General features: G+C 41.1%; 1 protein-coding gene across 1 annotated transcript in view; it reads right to left on the reverse strand.

Moving 5' to 3' along the window:
- capza1b (capping actin protein of muscle Z-line subunit alpha 1b) overlaps window positions 1-22,208 on the reverse strand; it is a 57,828-nt gene that overhangs the window by 9,766 nt on the left and 25,854 nt on the right. The window contains exons 2-6 of the mRNA XM_060845293.1: window positions 9,523-9,586; window positions 8,315-8,366; window positions 7,037-7,100; window positions 5,265-5,471; window positions 4,550-4,629 (exon numbers count right to left, since the gene is read on the reverse strand). Coding sequence (XP_060701276.1) covers window positions 4,550-4,629; window positions 5,265-5,471; window positions 7,037-7,100; window positions 8,315-8,366; window positions 9,523-9,586 — 467 coding nt within the window. The remainder of the gene's footprint in view (window positions 1-4,549; window positions 4,630-5,264; window positions 5,472-7,036; window positions 7,101-8,314; window positions 8,367-9,522; window positions 9,587-22,208) is intronic.

Consider the following 22,208-nt stretch of genomic DNA (forward strand, 5'->3'; position numbering starts at 1 on the left):
GCATCTTACATGTAGAGAATGGTCTCAGAAGCAGAGGTAACAAGAGTTGATATAGAATATTCTAAATTAAGGGTTGACAGCTAAGAAACAATTGGCTGATAAACTAAATGGAACATAAATTGTGATGCAATAGCATCTAAACAGCTAATTCTGTGTATGTGGTTGGATTTATCCTGTTGTGCAAACCTGAAATAATACGAACAGCTCCCAACACCTGCTAAAAACATAGGAACAGGAGGTAATTTTACCCTGGGAATGCCTCATTATTTCATACCTGTGGTTGACTAAAATCCGCCAATCTCAGTTTTAAAAGTGATTGATCCAATTCTTTTTAAAATGGCTGGTTTACAACTCATACTACAGCATGTAGAAGTATTTTGCAATTACACTCCTGAACAGTTTGACTTTATCTTTTAGGACAATGACCCTTAGTAGTGCACAGCCCAAAATGGAAAATTATTTTTCTATTTACACTCTCCGTTCTGCTTAATATCTTGAAACCGTTGATTAGATTAAATATTACTCTTTTAGGTTTATATTTCAAGAATTTAGTTTGAGTGATCACTCTCCATAAATAAACTCTTGGGAGTTCCAAGTATCAGTATATTTATCCTAAACTACCTATAATGCCAGTACATCCTTCTGGAGTTTTGCCCAGATCTACTGCTCACTGTACTTCATGTATCGTTTAAACAGAGTTTTGTATGGCTCAAACAGATCTGAAGTTCAGTCATCAATGTAGGAAAATGAGACAGTCAATATGAATTCAGGAAATTCTCAAACAGAGCCTGTTGGTTATAAATGGTGTTGACAGGAATGCCTGGTAGAAGTTCTTTGCTCTTGGAAATTGTAATGTGGGATCCTTCTTGTCCACTGGAGAAAGCCAATGGAGGCTTGCATTAGCATCTAGTCAGCAAGACAGCACCACTGATGATGTCGTTCTCTCTTAATACCACACTGGTGTTACAGCCAGGGATTTTGTACTGGAAACTTGAGTCCATAATCATCTAAAGGCAGGCAAGCTACCCAACTAAGTAAAGGCTGACAACATTTGCTTCCTTCTTCTTAGCACCATCCAACTCATAAATCATTCTACTGGACCTCACTCAAGTCAATTTGCTTGTTAAGCTTCAATTGGTCATCCAACCACAACTGGCAATGGACGCATCACCATCACTGAACAATGACTGGTCATGTGACTGATGACGACAGGGAACAACTGTAGACTGTGAATGTTAATGGATTGGTCAGATGGGCAGAAAAATGACAAAATGAATTCAGTTTGGAGAAATGTGAGATGATGTTTTTGGGGAAGTCGGATATGGCAAAGGAATACATAATTAATAGAAGGATATTGAGGGGTGTGAAGGAGTAAGGAAAGATTAGAGGGTAGATGAAGAGTGTTTTGTTCACCCAAAGGGTGGCTAGATTCTGGAACTCACTGTCTGGGGCTAGAAACCCTTAAGTTATTAAAAAGCTGCCTGGAAATGCATTTCAAAAGTTGTAAACTACAAGTCTATCAAATGAATGCTATGAACTGGAATTAGGCAGAGTGGCTTGTTTCTCAGGTGTTGCAGACACGAATGAGCTAAGTGACCACTTTGTAATAAACTATGATTCCATGATTAGGAGGACTGTGGGTTGATACTCCTTATTCGCTGACTTAGACATGAAAATCAATCATAGCACCATTACTGGTGGTTGACTAAGAGGAACCCAGTGCAGACCAAAGATCAAACACTTTTATGGGGCTGAGGTTGTGATTAGGCCAACAGAACCAATTACATTTATAATGTTGGAAAGAATTGTAGTGGGCCTGAGAATTCAAGTGTTTTAGTAACTAGCACTGTGCAACCAAAAACGATGGTATAAAAGGGACTGGGAGTAAATAAGTCAGGAATGCAAAACAGATTGCATGAGCTTTTATCAATGTACAAAAAAGAGAGAGTGGCTGATTTAAGCTTTGCTCTCTGAGGCAGGACCAGGAGAAATAGGCTATGAAGGAATTGTTAAAGATATCGGACAAATATGGCGTCTACCTTGACAACAGAAGACGAATCACAGAAGTTGCCAAGTGACATAATAAAAATGAAGAACTTAAAGTCATTAAAATAAGAAGATAAAAAGAGGGACTAAAAATAAAAATGTGCAGAGCCTCATGGCCTAGCTCCTGGCGCTCTAAAGGAGGTAGCTGCAAAGGCCACGATGTCTCCTGGCTCCAGCAGATGACAAGCTAGCTAATGTGACACCAAGATGAGGCAATGAGTCAATAGGGAACTACAGACCTATTAATTAAATATCAATGGTCAGGAAGGTGCTGGAATATCACTGAGAAAGTTGCAACAGTGCACTGATATAGTTATACCGTTTTACGAAAAGGAAAATCGTATTTGCGAAAGTGGAGATCTATGAAACTATAAACAATAGGATAAGCGGGAAGCTGATGTACTTTATTTTGGATTTCCAAACAAGCACGTGTTAAGGTGCCACACAAGTTTACTACAGTAGATGAGATTCCTTGGAGGAGGGTAAATAATAACAATATTATGTAAGAAGAACTGGTTCACAGACAGATAGCAGTAAAGATAAAGGGCTATTTTTAAATTACAGGATGGAACTAATGGAAGGTTGCAAAAAATAGAGCTGCAGAAAGAGAGATTGTGAGGCTCTTCACTTTGGCAGGGAGAACAGAACAGTAGAACACATTTCAAGGATATGAAAACATGTAAATGATGTTCAAAAAGACTTGGGTCTATTTGCACAAAACACCAGCTTAGAATGCAGGTATACTAAGTAAATAGAAAGGTAAATTATGTGTTGGCCTTCAGTATAAGAACTAGGATACACAAGTAAGGATGTCTTGTTACAACTGAAGGCGTGTACTGTACCTTTGAGAGAGTGAATGCTGTTCTGAATTGAGTGATTACAAGTATCTGTGTAAATAACTCTATGGCAGTCCCAGAGGGTACTGGAAAATTGAAAATATGTAACATTTGGCTGTGAAATAGATACCTGCTGTTTTGACAAGAATTCAAGTTTAACCAATCAATTGAAATTATGTCCCTGGATACTAAAACTCAATTGAGTTTGAATTTATTGTTTTGCTAAAATCGAACTAATGAGATGGCCTGATGTTGGGGAGATAAAAATGCAGACGTTTTGAAAATTGGAGAGAAAGCAACTGTCAGATAGATCCAAGAAATTTGGAAACATTCTCAATCGAAGGGACCTTTTTGTCTGAAACATGCTCGCAATAAAAAGAAAGAAGACATCCCAGGGAGATCCTTAACTGGAAGAAAAACGACACAGAAAGCGACATCGGCTGTGTGATTTTGAAATTAAGTTGATGTAATTTTAGTATGTCTCTTATTGGAACAGCATATTTTTATAGAGTTGGAGGCAGGTAATAAGCAGTTAAGAGAAAGGGGACTCAGAGTTGTGAATAGTTGTTGTGTAATGTTCACTTTTAGAGTGAAAAAGAAAATTGACTTTTTTTTAAGATTACTTGTAGTGTGGAAGCAGGCCCTTCGACCCAACTAGTCCACACCAACCCGCTGAAGAGCAACCCAACCAGACCCATTCCCCTACATTTTCCACTTCACCTAACACTGCGGCATTTAGCATGGCCAGTTCACCTAACCTGCACATTTTTGGACTATGGGAGGAACCGGAGCACCTGGAGGAAACCCACACAGACAAGGAGAGAATGTGCAAACTCCACACAGTCAGTTGCCTGAGGTGGGAATTGAACCCGGGTCTCTGGCACTGTGAGGCAGCAGTGCTAACCACTGCGCCACCGTTAGTGGAAATTAGGAGTTCTCTGTCACTCATATTTTAACAGATTCCGAGGTAAGATGAGTTTTTCTCGGTGTTTAGTTTAATTAACAAAGGAGTTCACTTCCATATCATAACACAAGAGTATAGGATATTGTTGAAAGCAGATCAAGTATTGTATAGTTTTACATCTCGGATGGCTATACATGATTTAGGACAGCAGAGGTTCATAACATTTTTTTTCCCCGGATAAGAAGTTTATTCCTTAAAGAGTAGCTGCATAAATGAGGTATTTATTCTCTGGACTCCAGAGATGATCTCACAAACAGATTATTTTGAAAAAGCTTGACGACGTGGACATTGGGAGGTTTCTTTCTCTGACTGAGGAGACTTGGGCACAGCTTCAGGATGAGAAGGTCAATCATTCAGGATTGATGTAATGAGAAATTTCTTCACTTTAGGTTGTTTGCTTGGAATTACATATCTCAAACTAATGAAGAGTGAGCAGAAAAATAAAAGAGCTAAAAGATCAGCCATAACCTTACATGAATGGTAGAGCAAACCCAAGAAGTTACATAATCCACTTGCACTCTATTTATGTTCAACCAAGTTTAAAACACTGAATGAAGGGATGTCATTAAAAAGGCCAACATTGCAATATCTTTTCAACCAGACAGATAAACTAAAAAATGCATCAGGCTCTAGAGATGCTGCTCTGGCAGTTCAAATTGCATTTTAATTACCACTATGTACTCGGAGGCAAGTAAACACCTACCAAAAATTATGAGGCTGAAACTGATGGTTTTCGATACAAGCAATAATAGTTTGCTGTCCGTTGATAGTCTTACCATAGATCTACAAAATAAAAACTCAAATATTAGCACATAAAAAGAAAAACAAGTTATCATAATAACAACCTTTTTTTTAATCTTTTACTCACATTGGTAAGTGCATAAAACTTAGCTACCATTGGCTGGCAAATTCAATTAAAAATATCTCTGTTTTAAGACATCAAAAATTTGAGCAATGTTTTGCAGGAATACGAAACAAAAGTTCTGGAAAAACGGTAGTCCACAGGGTAGACATAGTTAGGATATTTCTCCTGGCTGTTGAGTATGCAACAGTGCTCCCTAAATTATGACCCCATTTCAAGGCTTGCACATTATCATGACCCTACAACTAAAAATCAAAAGAAGCTGAACTCTACTTATTCTCACTCTTCTTAACCTCAATAATACATTACACGCAACCTCGAAAGTGCAAGTCAGCAAGCCACTCAACTGAGACAATGACAGTCAAGTTAATTTTTGACCTTACCTGACATATGTAATGGTCAATGACCATTACTAGGAAGCTCCGGCCAATTATCATCCCATCAATACACAGCACAGCAGAGTCATCAGCTAATGACCTCAGATAAAACCCGTCACCAACAAAACTTGAACCGTATAAAACAGAACAGGTCACAACAGCTTATCACAATACTTAACAGTGCAGATGCCATAGGGATAGTGGTTTTTCACATACGACCGCACTGCATTATCACAGGCACTTCTCCAAGACTCTATCGCAGGCTCACCCTCCTGAGGGTGAATATCACTTCCTTCTTTCTTCACATGATCAAATTTGAATGACAGTTTATTCTTTGGATCCGTAAATCTTCCGTTACCCAGATTTCCATGCTCTGTAACCAAGACCTGTGCAAAAATGTCATAGCTTCACTCTTTCAACTGTAATTTACAGAAAAATGTACAAACATCTACATAACAAAAATGTAATTCTGCATACACTTCTTGCCAACATTTCTCTTTAATTCCTGTCAGTTGTAACTGGACAACTCCTCTCACTGGAGGTCCTCTAAGTACACTCTCCTCCAGAGAGGGGAATAGCAGTTAATAGTGAGAGAAGCAGAGGAAAGCAAGGTAAGGACGCAGGAGTTCAGCAAGTAGTTCAAAGGAGAAGCTATTGGGAGTGATAATTGGATGGTAGGTACGTGAACAGGTAGCGATTAAAGTGACACAGTGGAACTGTCCAAGGGCGACATTCTTCTTGCAATCCTAAACTTGGTTGTTCTCTTCCTCATTCCAAAGGCAACTTGCAGAAGACAGAAACAGTGTGCACAAGCTCATCTGCAATTTTATATTGTCACCAAAAACTTTCATCAGAAGTTAAAAACTTCTGTGGAAGTTAAAACAGAGTTCCTCAACACTTGAAAATATTTCAGTTTTTTTCAGTCAGCCGAGTAAATGAAACACTAGGTAGCACCATGTTCAAAGAACTCCAAAATAATACAACTGAACTACATACCCTCAATATCATTTCTGTTTATCCAGTATGGGCATTCTCTGTAGGGGTATAGGATGGGTATTGCTTGCTACGCCAGCATTTATTGCCTATCCCTAATTGGCCAGAGGTCAGATAAAAGTCAACATATTGTCTGTGTGTCAGGAGTCACATATAGGTCAGACCAGATAAGAATGGCATATTTTCTCCTCTAAAAGGAGATGAATAGACCAGAGGAGTTTTTAAGCAGCATTAAGACAATCTTTATGTCCCTATGTTCCCAGAATGTTAGGCTGAGGTTCTGGATTGTTAACGAGTGACATTATCATTATGCCACTGCATCAAAAATATCACGATTCAAGCTTACCTTTCAAGTTTAAGGTAGCAGAAACTGCAGAAATTGCCAGTCCTGTTTGCATCGGACACAATCCACAGGTACATTAGGCTGCAGATTTCTCTGCAGGCATGTGAAAGAATCCTAGTATTGTTAATAGATCTATTGCTCCAAAGTACATTTGTGCCCCATATTACCGGTCAACCATTAACAGGATGCTGAAGCACCATGGATCTCAGGCATCAAATTAGTCAATCTACCATTCTGGATTGAACTGGTTCCAAGTGTCAATCGTCAGAGTCTTGGGACCACCGTCACAATTGATGAGATTCATCTATTGTTGTCAGACAACTACCATAACACACTTGGGAAGGTTAGTTGGATGCCAGAAGCAAATTGAGTATGAAGTGGCATGGCTTCCATCCTCCTGACCACAAAACATGCAGACTTTCTGCATCTTTGGGTGGGATACATTACTGCTGTATTTTGCTCCTCTTGATGGTGTTATTACTGATACAGTGATATCAGTAACATACTGCTAACTTGTCTGTTCTACCCAAAGCAGCTGCTAATTCACAGCTACAGCATCTTTAAAGCTTCCCCATAGCCCCAGTCCACTTAACAGATCCCAGGTTTCTTCCTTACCTGTTCATCATAGCCCTCTATCTTCACAGGAGTGAACTGGTCCATATTATACTGTGCAAATGCACTAAGGGAAGAAGAAGGTGAGTCGATGTAAACATTACGCATACTAACTGCTGCACTTTGCTTCTCATCGCCTATCAATTTCATCATACATCAACCTACCAATTGTATCATTAAACCTGGGGTCCAAAGATTTAATACTTTACTTACATACCAATCAACATCCTCCAAGCAATTTAGTTATGTTTCCAATTGACAGTACACTGTATTCACAGTAGCTGACTGGTTTGCTCCAGATGCTTTCAATGTATCTCATTTCCCTAAACCTCTAATCACAGAGAAGATGAAATGTTCATTTTAAATGAGCTTGAAAGATTGTTCATCAAAGGTATTAAGGGAATAAGACGTTCAGCCACAGATTAACCATTATCTCAATGGAATAAGCTCAAGAGGCTGAAAAGCTTCCTCCTATTCCTCTCCAATGTTGAGGTCCAAGGTCCTAGGGAGTGTTGCTGAACAAAGAAACCTTGGGGTGTAGGGTCATAGCTCCTTGAAAGTAGAGTCGCAGGTAGATGGGATAGTGAAGAAGGTGTTTGATATGCTTTCCTTTATTGGTCAGAGCACTGAGTACAGGAATTGGGAGGTCATGTTGCGGCTGTATAGGACATTGGTTAGGCCGCTGTTGGAATATTACATGCAATTCTGGTCTCCTTCCTATCGGAAAGATGTTGTAAAACTTGAAAGGGCTCAGAAAAGATTTACAAGGATGTTGCCAGAGTTGCAGGATCTGAGCTACAGGGAGAGGCTGAACAGGCTGGGGCTGTTTTCCCTGGAATGTCGGAGGCTGAGGGGTGACCTTATAGAGGTTTACAAAATTACAAAGGGCATGGATAGGTCGAGGAGTCCAAAACTAGAGGGCATAGGTTTAGGTTGAGAGGGGAAAGATATAAAAGAGACCGAAGGGGCAACGTTTTCACGCAGAGGGTGGTACGTGTATGGAATGAGCTGCCAGAGGAAGTGGTGGAGGCTGATACAATTGCAACATTTAAGAGGCATTTGGATGGGTATATGAATAGCAAGGGTTTGGAGGGATATGGGCCAGGTGCTGGTAGGTGGGACTAGATTGGGTTGGGATATCTGGTCGGCATGGACAGGTTGGACTGAAGGGTCTGTTTCCATGCTGTACATGTCTATGACTCTATGGCTAGAAATTAACATTACATACACTGACAAATACTTCCTTGGAAAGCATCCCGTTTGAACTAAAATTAAACTTACTGAACAGTTGCATCCTTGAGGAGGGCATCATTATTCATTAATGAACGCACATCTGGAAATTAAGAACATTTACAAATCACAACAGTTGGTAATTTAAACCTGTAAACAAAAAAATAAAGTTCAAAGAAAGATTTGTTATGTTAGTTAGGGTTAATATAGAAATTGTACATTGCCATTCACACCTGCTAATTCAAAGTGACTAGAATAATTGACTAGAATATTTTTACTCCAAACTGGTGAACTAATGGATGATTCCACTGCTACCATCTTATAACTCCTGGGCTCAGTGTAATTTGCTTGAAAACAATAAGAGAAATTGGGATATATCTCATACTGTCGATCACTGCTAAACACCCAACCCAAACAACTGAGAGTAAAGGATTGCTAAATGAACACCCATCAAATGGATATCAAGTTGTACAAGGATGATTTTTTTTATAGAATTACCTTAAGCAACTGTTTTCAGTACAGAGGTGGTGTATGCATGGACTGAACTGCCAGAGGAAGTGGTGAAGGCTAGGTACAAATACAAAATTTAAAAGGCACCTGGATGTGGATTTGAATAGGAAGGGTTGAAGGGGTTATGGGCCAAATGCTGGCAAATGGGACTAGATTAATTTAGGATACCTGGTCAGCGTGGATCAAAGGACCTGTTTCAGTGCTGTACATCTCTATGACTCAAGTTAAAGATAATTGACTATTTTTACAACCACTAAAAGGCACAATTTGAATTTACAAAAAACAGCTCACCATCGATAAAGTAAAAGGCATTTAAGTAACTTATTCTTGATAGTCACTTCTGTCCAAAATAATTGTTCAAATATTTTAAAACAAACCTAATTAAACAGATCGTCTTTTAAGCTAAATAAAAATTACAATTGAGTAAGATACTATCCAAGGTTGATAGTATAGTGCTGGAAAAGCACAGCAGTTCAGGCAGCAGCCAAGAAGCAGGAGAAACAACGTTTCATAAATAAGTCCTTCATCAGGAATGAGGCCTCATTTCTGACGAAGGTCTTATGTCTGACCTGCTGTGCTTTTCCAGCATCACACACTTGATTAAAAAGGCTGGCATTAGCAAACATTCAGGTAACGGAGCAGCAATTATTACACTCCATATTACCATACCAGAATATATGTGATGGCCTCTATCATTGTCAGGAGGTTACAGATAACACGAAAAGACTGGGCATCTTTCATTCACTTACCATTGAATACCTCGTTGAATTCTCCTGGTGGTGCATGCATGATGAAGTTGGTAGCTATATTCACCTAAAGTGAAAGAAATTGACCCGTTTAGCAATACTGTACTATTCACACAATAGCTGAAAATGTGGTGCTGGAAAAGCACAGCAGGTCAGGCAGCATCCAAGGAGCAGGAGAATCGACATTTCGGGCATGAGCCCTTCTTCAGGAATAAACAAGATGGCAGGCAGCTCATAAATCAGTTTACAACCACAGTGAAGACCTTTTGTGCCAGCAACCTTTTTACATGCGCAAGTTGCTTTGAGGGAGAGGTTCCAGAATATAACCTTTTAAAAGAGCAGTTATAAACTTTTTGCACGACGTGACCCCTATCTCTCATAAACATACAACTTTGTTCATCAGGATACAACTCCAAACTAAACCCATTCACCCTGCCATTCTTCCTCACAGAAAGCAAGGTAGTAAAATGTGGCATGAGAAACATCAGGGCCAAACAGCAATTTTGCAAAAAGCAGCAATTACCAGTTGCTGATGATAATGATGCACATTTACATGGCCCCTTTCACATATTTAGGACATGCAAAAGCATATCACACCCAATTCATCACTGGAAACATCTAGTTTGGCAGGCGATTATAGTAAATTTACAAGTACAGAAAAAGAAACAGAGTCCAAGACACTACTCAAAACCAGATTTTAAAAAACCTTGATGAACTTGCACTGCAGCTATCTCAGATCGAAAACTGTAGCACAGAGAATCTGGCACTCCCTCAATGGGGAGTACAATTGGTGAATGCAGGGTTTCAAAATGGGTTCATGAAAAATATTCTACAGCCATTTCCACTCATCTCAATTAGCTCGAGGAAGATTTGCTGTCATATGTGGAAGAGAACGAAAGACTCTTGGATTGAGCTTGTTAAATTGAGCCAAGACACAAGGAAGTAATAGAAGTTATCTTGATCTGTGGCGTGGAAGAGGGGAAAATTAATTGTCAAATAAACACATTATAAGTAACATTTGCCAAAATGCTCACTGTTTAAAGGCAACATGAATGAGGCTGTCATTGGCTGCCAAGTCACTAAGTGGAATTGGATCAGGTTTCAACAAAATAGGAACGGCTAGAGCTTATGATAAAAACAGCTGGTTAAATAAGTACTACTCAAAAACTTAAACTATTTTTAACCAAAAAGCATGCCCTCCCCCAAAGTGCTGGCAGGCAGGCAGGCAGGAACAGTAACTGATTTGCATTACGTAAATTAAAATTAGTATTAGATTTATTGTCACGTGAGTGCAAGTTTACAAAGTTGCCACTTATGGTGCCATTTTAGGTACAAAATCTTGGGAATATATCAGAAAAACAAAGCAATAAAATGTTGAGCATTATAAACCTTCAAGTAGACCGTGCTGTGCCTCGCCTCCAAACTGTGTCAAACTCAACCTGGGGCGATCAGCTCTCACCAACACACATGCCAAGAGGCTTCACTCGCGGCCAGGTTGGGCTCACCAACCCTGCAATGGCTCGACTCTGTTGCACTGATCTTCTGTGTTACACAAATTCGCTCTCCAGAAGGCAAGTACATTAAAGACAAAAAGTGAAGGAGAAACAATTAAAAGCAGATGGAGTAGACAGACTCCTGGCAGGAGCCCACATGCTCCACTGCCATCTTGACAGGTGGCAATTTGGTAAACGGGAAGGAACTTGGGTATTGGAGAACTACGAAAGCTTGTCTGGTGAACACCTGATCATGAAGAGAAGGCTAAGTGCAAGGGCTGAGGAAAACAAAAGGGCAAAAGACTAGTAGAGTAGATCTTGCACAGAGTTGGCACAATGGCGGTGGGCAGAATGGCCTCCTTCTGTTCATTAACTATTCTATTCTAAATGTTTCTTGAAAAGTGAGCAATGTTGCTTTATCCAAATTTAGTATCAATTTTTTAAAGTGAAAGTAATCAAAACTCAAATGCTGCAGATGCATGATCACAAGACACTTATGTGACATTTTGATGATTCTCAGGATGACCCAACTGTTTAAGAGGTAATGTAGTACACTTAGAATCCAATCGATGGAGTAACATCGGAATTTGGGAAGCCAGTTTGTGCAAGAGGTCCTAGAAATAGCAATGTGACAATTATTAAGTAGGGGTCTGAAAGGGTCAGCATGGAACATTGTCACAAGCACCACTTCCCATAACGTTTTATGGACAGATCAACTGAGGATCTTAAAAGAATATGACCAATCATCTGGTTGTCCTCAAAGACCAAGTAACAATGCCAATCATACAAATGTTTCCTGCCACTAGTTGCTGACATTCAATACCTCAAGATCTATTGAAAAGAAACTCTTACTAGACCAGGAAATGTTTTTTCTCAACTGTACCTGCCTAAATAAGCCCCGTTGCTCCTCACGTTTTAAAGGGTTGGTCAGCAACTTCTTCATGAATAGAAACTCAGTCAGGGTGGTGATCTGGTCTATCCATCTCACAGAAATAAACAGATAATATATTTTGCAATACTGGATTACGGTTGAACTTGGTTTTGGACAGAAAGGATAATATCGTTACTCTCTCAAATAGTGCCAATGGATGTTCTAGGGGCATGACTGAGTACCTTGTCTGAAGACTGGCATCTGAAGATCGAAATATATAACTTGGACTAACATTCCATGCTACACAATGAGGATATCACTTTCGTTTGAGATATTAATTCAAGTATTCAACAGCCTGCGCAAGATGCACAGAACAGCTCATACTGCAATACTCACCTTGGCCAAGATTCCTCCTTCAGCCAGGTGAGAGGTTTTCAAACAATTCGTGTGGCACCATTTTAAACCTAACATGGTTGATGTGTTTGTCTACATAACACGAACTAGACTTAAAAATAATACATTGGCGTAGACTGTTTGGGACAGATGGGATTTTATACAAATTCGAACCTATGTGTTCATTGCTGAAATCCATTCAACCCACTTCACTTTCATTTCATGGAAATGTTGACAAGGTATCATACAAAACAGCATAAAATGTTACCAGAAAATATTTGGTCTGCTAATTATTTAAATACAGCATTCTACTGTCAAAGTTACTTGTTATAAAGGCCAGTGGTTGCCTTTGGCTACCTCATAGAGGTGATCATTGTATCTGTCCCATCAATACCGCCAAGCTGGGTGGTTGCTATAAAAGGCAGAACTCAAGATGAATACACATCCTGTTCACACAAGCCTAAACACATGTCCATACTTAACAGTTATGCAGGAATGTGAATTCTTGGTATCGTCTTCTCAACCGCCCCACAATCCCAGGGTATCGCAGGCAAACATTACATGGGTCTATGCCTAGCCAGGTGATACTGTATTATGCTTCTACTAACAATAATTCAACACACCCTTTGAGGTTTAAGGCAGTCAGTGTTTGAGGGAGTATTTTTTTGTAAATATATTTATTAGCAATTTTTAACTTTACAAACATATAAAATTATTGAAAAAATCACAAATATCAGTATAATAAAAAGAAAAAAAACCCACAAACTACAATACAACGACTACTATCTACTAACTATTAACCTACTCTATAATACAAAGCAAACCCTAACACTGTGCAAAGCAACACCAAAAAAAAGCAAAAGAACCAAAAAAACCCACAAAATACAAAAAAGCCATGCTCGGTGCAAGGCTCCCAAACAATGGAACGGGAGCATTGTATACATACCCGTATTAACTCGGGAGACCCCCTCCAGGTCCCAGGGCTTGACAAGTCTAATCATGCTGGTTAAACAAACGCCCTAGTTAAGATAACTAATAAATCTATATCCAAATAACTCAAGTAGGGCTGCCATGTCTTATAAAAATTGTCTATTGTGTGATGCACCATGTTTGTGAAAAAGTCCAAGGGAATGTGCTCCATAATTAATTTCTGCCATCCCAGCAAGCCCGGCAGGTTCTCAGACACTCAGTTCATCAGACTAGTCTTCTGTACTCAGTATGCAAGAATATTAAATAGTTTCTTCCCATGCCCGTATAAAGATGGTGAATTCGGCAGAACTAAGAGGAGCGAAATTGGGTTTACTTTGACCTTCCCTATCTCACCTGCCACAGCGCTCCAATAAACATGGAACCTGTGGCACATCCAGAAGCAATGGGTAAGAATACCTACACTTACTTTACATTTGGGGCACAGTGAAATTGCCCTTTATTTAAACTTTGCCAGACGGGCTGGTGCCAGATGAGCCCTGTGCAGAACTTTCAACGCATTGTGCATGTCCTGTTACAGATTGGGATCTTTCGAACATTCTCCCAAATGTTCTCCCATGCTTCAGAAGAGATCTCCACTCCCAGCTCCGGTTCCCAGACCCCTCACAACCGGTCAACATCTTTCCAGGCCCTGCCACCCAGCAGACGACAGAGGGCACCAACCGAAAGGGTGCTGTGGAACGTAGCAACAACCTCTCTGCATCGGGCCCACAGGGCTTAGTGAGAAGCGCAGACCTCCTCTGGATGAAATCCCCAACCCGAAGAAAATGGAAAAGGTCCCCGCTAGGCAACCCACACTTGCGGCCCAGTCGTTCAAAAGACATCACAACCTCTTCCCCAAACAAGTCCCCCAAACTAGAAACTCCTCTCGCTGCCCATAATTTGAACCCTGAGTCCATTATCCCTGGTCAGGACCCTGACATGCCAACTATAGGTGTAAGTGGCAAAGTCTTGGATAAACAACCCTCACTCTGACGCATCACCCTCCATGCCTTGACTGTACTAATGTCAATGGGTTTCCAGCAGTGGTCCATAATTGTCCTCATCTTATCCACGAACAATAGGTTAATAAGACGGCACTTTGCCTGGGAGGCCTCGATATCCAGCCATATTGAGTTTGGATCGTTACCTATCCAATCACAGACAAAGGACAGCAGGGAACTCAACTGATACCTCCTGATGTCTGGGAAATCAACTCCTCCCCCTCCTTAAGGCAACTGCAATTTAGTAAGTTTGATGAGGGGCTGCCCACGATGCCAGACAAAGGAACCAAACCAGCCTATAAGCTTCTGCAGCATTGATCTGGGAAACATTATAGGGAGCATACGCATGGGATAAAGCAAACGAGGAAGAACATTCATCTTAAGGAGAGATATTCGGCCCAGCCATGAAATTGGAAGAGCCTTCCATCTCTGGAGATCTCACCTAATATTGTCGAGCAAGTGAGCAAAGTTAGTACGAAATAACAGATCAAACTTGGGGGTAATAAAAATACCTAGGTACTGGAACCCTGCCCGTGACCATTTAAAAGGGAACTTAGAGCCACCTTCAACTTCTGGCACATCCTTAAGGTTCCCCAAAGGCATAGCCTCTGATTTTGCAAAGTTAATCTTATATCCTGAAATAGCCCCAAATGAACTGATACTTTATATCAAATAGGGTACGGAGGTGATCGGGTTCGATAAAAACAGAAGGACATCATCCACATACAGCGCAACCTTGTGTGCCCTCGATCCCACTTCCAGAGCGGTTATGTGGACATTCTGACGAATGGCCTCGCCAGCGGCTCTATCACCAACGTAAACAACAACGGTGAGAGGGGGCAGCCTTGCCGACTACCCCGACCAATCATAATGTTCCCAGACTTCACCCCGTTGGTGACGACCGTGGCCAGAGGGTGGTGATATAAAACCTCCACCCACCTAGCAAAGACTCCACCCAATCCGAACTGTTCGAAGACATAAAAAAGATACGACCATTCCACCCTGTCAAATGTCTTCTCTGCATCTAAGGATCGATCATTGCTGACATACCTGGACCACATTCAGCAACCTTCTAATATTATTAGAGGACCTATGGCCCCTTATAAAGCCTGTCTGGTCCTCCTTAATAATATGGGGCAACACCCTTTCCAATCTCAGCGACAGGATCTTGGACAGAATACTGAAGTCTGAATTTAATACAGAGATGGGCCTGTATGAGCTACAATCCTTAGGAACATTCCCCTTCTTAAGAATTAAGGAAATATTAGCTTCTCTCAAAGATGGTGGTAGGCATTCATGCATATAAGAGTGATTGTATCGACCCTGGCAGAATCCCTATAAACTCCTTATAAAACTCACCCAGAAGACCATCAGGGCCAGGCACTTTCCCACTCTGAAGTTGCCTAACTGCCTCGTGTATTTCCTGAACTGTCAAGGGGGCATTAAGGAGAGAGGCCTGTTCTAAGGTTACCCCTGGGAGATCCAGGTTCTTAAAGAAAAGTCTCCATTTTAGCACTCCTGTCTTCGCAACCTTCAGACTGATACAATTCAGAGTAAAAGCTCCGAAAAGCCTCATTAATCTTTTTAGCATTGTATGTAAAGACCCCGGCGCTGTCTCTGATTGCAGTAATGGATTGGGAAGCATGCTTTTTTCTAGTCAAGTACGCTAAATACTTCCTTGGCCTATCCCCATATTCGAACAGCCTCTGTCTAGCAGAAGCAAGTTCTTTCTTTGCGTTTTGTGTCAATATTGAATTTAAGACAGCACGGAGGGCCATGATCTGCTGTAGCTTAGTCACTGAAGGCCGCGCAAAATGTGCTGCCTTCATGGCTTTCAACCGCGTCTCAAGTAGATGCTGCTGTTCCTCCTCCTGTCGTTTCTGGCTAGTTGAATAGGAAATAGCTCATCCCCTAGCAAAGGCCTTAGCAGTCTCCCATAGCATGGAGGGTCTACTAGCTGTGCTTGAGTTGATAGTCAAGAATTCCTGAAACTCCTTCAAAAAGTATTCAAAAAATTTGGAATCCTTAAGAAGAAAAGGGTCCGAACGCCATTGCCGCAAACCGAACCTTTCACTCTTGGCCTTAACCTCCAAATATACTGCGGCATGATCAGACACAGCTATATTCCCAATTTTACAACCCATAATCGAATCCAGAAGGGCTGAGGGAGCCAGAAAGAGGCCAATCCTCGTGTGACATTTATGTGGGTTTGAAAATAAAGGTGAAGTCCCTGCTGGTAGGGTGAAGAAATCTCTAAATATCCACCAGCCCCAAATCCTCACATAAGTCAACCACCTGCTTGGCCTGCGAAGAAACAGCTGGGGGCCCACAAGGCATCCTGTCCACTGTTGGATACAAAAGACAATTTAAACCCCCCACCCCATAACAATGAGCTGTGTTCCAACACTAATCAAAAATTTGAGGGGATGCACTGGAGGACAGCAGACATTTAAAATGCCATATTCCTCCCCAAGTATCAGGGCCCCAAGTATCACAAACTGTCCCAGCTCATCGTTTACCTGCTCTAATAATATGAATGGAAGATTTTTCTGGATAAGTACCGCCACTCCCCTACTTTCAGTAGTAAAGGATGCAAAGAATACCCGGTCATAAACCCCCCATTGTAATTTCAGGTGTTCCCCATCATCAAGATAGGTTTCCTGCAACAAAGTGATATCGACCCTTTCCTTCTTAAGGCTAGAAAGCACTTTTTTCCTTTTAATAGGCGAATGACTTCCCCTTAATGTTCCAGGTGCACCATTTAATAAGACACTTAGCCATATCCCCTTTCAGACACCACTGAACCCCTCGGAGGGAGAACCCTGCTTACAAAGTGCCAAGCGTAAGTAAATAAAGACTCAGAATCGAAAAACTATATATACAAAAACTACTCTATCATAACTGTAAACAACTATTACTACCAAAAAACTACAAAGAAAACCAACTATAGAACGATGAATGGAAGACTCTTCTCCCTGCCTATAGGAGACCTCTTCACCCTTCCCATTCCCTCCTTCACAGCTCCTTCAAACCTGGACTGTGCCCCAGCCTTAGGCCAAAAAAAAACAAGCTGATCCTTAAATCAACAGAAAAACAGAAAATCAGGATGAGCACTCCACCCATCCCTGGGTTCATGACACCCCTACTTGTGACTAAAAGAGCAGAACAAAAGCAAAAAGGAGAAAGACAACAAAGAACATCCACAAACTTTCCCATCAGAACATCCAGCTATTAAAAACAAGGAACAACTTATTCCAAAGTCTTTTCTTCCCTTTCCAAAAAGGAAATTATTAGGGAGAAAGAAAGGAATATAAAAAGGAAGGGAAGATATGGGGAAAAATAGAAAAGAGAACAAACATTAACCACATTCTTCAGACCAATCCATTAATTTTAAAGTGTCCACAAAGTTTTTAGCCTTTTCCGCCGAGGCAAATGTATAAACGGAGTCCTCGTGGCTGAAACGAAGTACTACAGGGTATCTCATGGAGTACTGGATGCCCAGGTTCCTCAGCATCTTTTTAACTTCATCGAAGGACTTATTCTTTCGGATTACAGCTGCAGAGAAATCCTGGAAAAACATGATTTTTTACTTATTGCACAGCAGCGCCTGCGGATCTTTTCCCAGGGATCTGGAAGCTTCTATGACTTTTTGCTTGTCCTTAAATGAGCGGAAGTGCAATAGAATCGAGCGGGGATGCTGTACCGGCCCTAACCCGATACGCCCTTTCAATCTGAAGCCTGCTGGACTCAATTTGAAGGCCCAAAAACTTAGAAGCTGACTGGCTGCTCACTTTCCTCACTTTCAGGGAGCCCGATAATTTGGAAATTTATCCTCTGACCTCTATTTTCGAGGTCGTTGATACGGTGGGGTAGGTGCTGCAGGGGAGTGTGCACCCTGCTGCTGTTTGCTTGCTCCTTTTCCCTTTGGCATTCTTCCCACTCCCAAATATTAACAGATATGTGTTCCGTAAGGTTTTAAACTAATATTTCCACCACATAAGTTAGACCATAAGACAGAGGAGTGGAAGTAAGGCCATTCGGCCCATTGAGCCCACTCCACCATTCAATCATGGCTGATGGGCATTTCAACTCCACTTACCCGCATTCTCCCCGTAGCCCTTAATTCCTCGTGATATCAAGAATCTATCAATCTCTGCCTTGAAGACATTTAGCGTCCTGGCCTCCACTGCACTCTGCGGCAATGAATTCCACAGGCCCACCACTCTCTGGCTAAAGAAATGTCTCCGCATTTCTGTTCTGAATTGACCCCCTCTAATTTTAAAGCTGTGTCCACAGGTCCTAGTCTCCTCGCCTAATGGAAAAAATTTCCTACCGTCCACCCTTTCCAAGTCATGTATTATCTTATAAGTTTCTATTAAATCTCCCCTTAATCTTCTAAACTCCAATGAATACAATCCCAGGATCCTCAGCCGTTCCTCATATGTTAGACCAACCATTCCAGGGATCATCCGTATGAATTTCCGCTGGATACGTTCCAGTGCCAGTATGTCCTTCCTGAGGTGTGGGGACCAAAACTGGACACAGTACTCCAAATGGGGTCTAACCAGAGCTTTATAAAGTCTCAGTAGCACAACAGTGGTTTTATATTCCAACCCTATTGAGATAAGTGACAAAATTGCATTCGCTTTCTTAATCACAGACTCCATCTACATGTTTACCTTTAGAGAGAATCCTCGACTAGCACTCCCAGATCCTTTGTACTTTGGCTTTACGAATTTTCTCACCGTTTGGCAAAAAGAATAAAAGCATAGACTATTTTCTAAAGTGCAAGACCTCGCATTTGCTCACATTGAATTCCATCAGCCACTTCCTGGACCACTCTCCCAAACTGTCTAGATCCTTCTGTAGCCTCCCCACTTCCTCAGTACTACCTGCCTGTCCACCTAACTTCGTATCATCTGCAAACTTAGCTAGAATGCCCCCAGTCTCCTCATCAAGATCATTAATATATAATGCGAACAGCTGTGGCCCCAACACTGAACTCTGCAGGATACCGTTTGTCACCGGCTGCCATTCCGAAAAAGAACCCTTTATCCCAACTCTCTGCCTTCTGTCAGACAGCCAATCCTCAATGCATCCCAGTAGCTCACTCGAACACCATGGGCCCTCACCTTGCTCAGCAGCCTCCGGTGTGGCACCTTATCATAGGCCTTTTGGAAGTCTAGATAGACCACATCCACTGGGTTTCCCTGGTCTAAACTACTTGTCACCTCTTAAAAGAATTCAAAAGGTTTGTCAGGCATGACTTCCTCATACTAAATCCATGTTGACTTGTCCCAATCAGACTCTGCTCTTCCAAGAATTTAGAAACCTCATCCTTAATGATGGATTCTAGAATTTTACCAACAACCGAGGTTAGGCTAACTGGCCTATAATTTTCCATCTTTTGTCTTGATCCTTTCTTGAACAAGGGGGTTACAACAGCGATCTTCCAATCATCCGGGACTTTCCCTGACTCCAGTGTCTCTTGAAAGATCTCAACCAATGCCTCCGCTATTTCCTCAGCCACCTCTCTCCGAACTCTAGGATGTATCCCATCAGGACCAGGAGATTTATCAATTTTAAGACCTTTTAGCTTTTCTAGCACTATCTCTTTTGTAATGGCAACTATACTCAACTCAGCCCCCTGACTTGGGATATTACTCATGTCTTCCACTGTGAAAATTGATGCAAAGTACTTATTAAGTTCTCCTGCTATTTCCTTATCTCCCATCACTAGGCTTCCAGCATCAGTTTGAAGTGGCACAATGTCTACTTTTGCCTGTCGTTTATTTCTTATGTACTGAAAGAAACTTTTACTATCATTTCTAATATTACAGGCTAGCCTACCTTCATATTTGATCCTCTCCTTTCTTATTACTCTCTTTGTTATCCTCTGTTTATTTTTGTAGCCTTCCCAATCTTCTGATTTCCCACTGCTCTTGGCCACTTTATAGATTCTCTCTTTTTCTCTTTTGCCAGGGACAGCAGAAAATACAGGTATGCCTTGGCTGTTAGGCAGAGCTGTCCACAGCAGTTTTGCAGAATCGCCACCATCTTGCCGAATCCCAAGGGAGTTTTTTGAATAGGCTCCACTACAGTACCTTGCTGTGGAGACTTTGAATTAAGCTGCTTGCTGAAAATTGAGAAGTTACAATTTTTGCTGTTCTTGCAATAAAACTAACTACAAAAGCCACAGGAGTGGGGCTTGAACCAACAACATTTGGGATCAGATTCAGGGGACAGCTATTTAGTCTTGAGATGAAGAGTTTTTTTTTATAAGTCATATCCTAAACCTTTCCAAAGGACTATAGATGTGTCATTGTTCAATACGCTCAAATGATTGATATATTTTTATATAGTAAGGAAACTAATGGATTTAATGATAGAACGAGAAGGTGCAACTGAATTTTGATTTTATTGAATGATGGAGATTGGAGGAGACAAATGGCCCTGTTTTTCTGACTCACAAGAGGACTGTGCCACCAAATAAGTCATAGTTAAGACCTCCAAGTAAGGCTTACAATGCAATGCAGTTGAGGCAAAGGACTCACTGCAAGATGCTGCACACCCCCACCCCTGACTAATAGGATGCATTCTCTCTGTTGAGGGGAACTGGAAAGACTTCCCAACAATGGAGCAACCTGGTAACAGATTACCTGTACTCAGACTGGGATACCAGTCAACATTGTGACCACAGCCGAAACAAAACACTGGATTCCCAAATTTTAAAAAAATGTGCATGTTCCATTAATGAATCAGAAATCAGGGGAACATTCACAGTTACAGAATTCTATCAGTCAAACAATTACGAAGTACTCTTCCATTTACAGTAGAATACCTAAATTTACTGCAAATCAACATTAGATGTAATTGTAAATTAAGATGGTCAATATTCTACCATTTACAAATGAACAATTACAGAGATCAAATTAACAATATCGTCTGGGGCTTTCTACCCACTGAAGTGAATGAATAGAGGGAAATTAATAATCATTCGATGGAAGCTCAGTAGATGAATAGGTCAGCCATCAAAATACATTCAGGAATGAGAAGCTTTGGATAACCCAACTGTTTGTTAGTCTCTGTCTCACACAGTTCCTATTGCCACACTTTCAACTCATCTCCCCAGGATGCTAATCAATATGAACATCTTTATTTCAAAACCAAAACAGATCTTTCAGTACTGAAGGTGGCACTTTGATTGAAATCCATTCCCAATACTTCATCCACGCACCTGTAGTCTGAGCAGAGGTGGAACCAGTAGGAAAAGAAGATTATCAAAAGTTGGAGTAAGCACAAAACAAGCTAAACATTTTCACAAGAATCCAGACCCCCCCCCCCCCCGGCTACCAAATAAAAATTCAGTTAGAAAGTTTCAGTTAGAGATGTTGAAGGTGGCACACTGGTCAGGGAATGCAATTACTAGGCTTAAGGCTGATTGTAATGAACCCTTCATTTTGGTGGCATTCTTTGTGCTAAGGCAGCTAGCATTCTGTGTAGATGAACATTCAGGGCATTCTTATTTCCAAGGGGTTATTACATTTGATTATTCAAAAACAAGTTCATTGAATGCATTTCTGCTTAGAAGTGGTCACACCAGTAAAAGCATCCAATCTTGCTTCATCGGGGAGCGAAGCAGACACCAGCTTGGTTTGTTTTATGATTAGGGTGGAGTTAGTTACCAGGCTTTCAATGGGTCACTTCAGAGGAGCTCAAAGGTGACAGAGATTGGAAGTCAGTTTACATAAGACAGAAATAGAAGCAAACTCTATGTTCTTAGTGCTGATATTAGCTGTTCTTTTGAGAAGAAATCTGAGCTATGTGGGTTTGTGCAGGAATGGCGCAGTGAGCAGTGAAATACAGTCGGATTAGACTATGCAGAGGATAAAGTACGAGGTACAAGTACTGTTGTCCCATTGCGCCCCTCCTCGAAGCAAAATGCTCAGAGACACAATAGTT

The sequence above is a fragment of the Hemiscyllium ocellatum genome, chromosome 26 (assembly GCF_020745735.1).
Source record: "Hemiscyllium ocellatum isolate sHemOce1 chromosome 26, sHemOce1.pat.X.cur, whole genome shotgun sequence".
In the NCBI taxonomy this organism is placed as follows: domain Eukaryota; kingdom Metazoa; phylum Chordata; class Chondrichthyes; order Orectolobiformes; family Hemiscylliidae; genus Hemiscyllium; species Hemiscyllium ocellatum.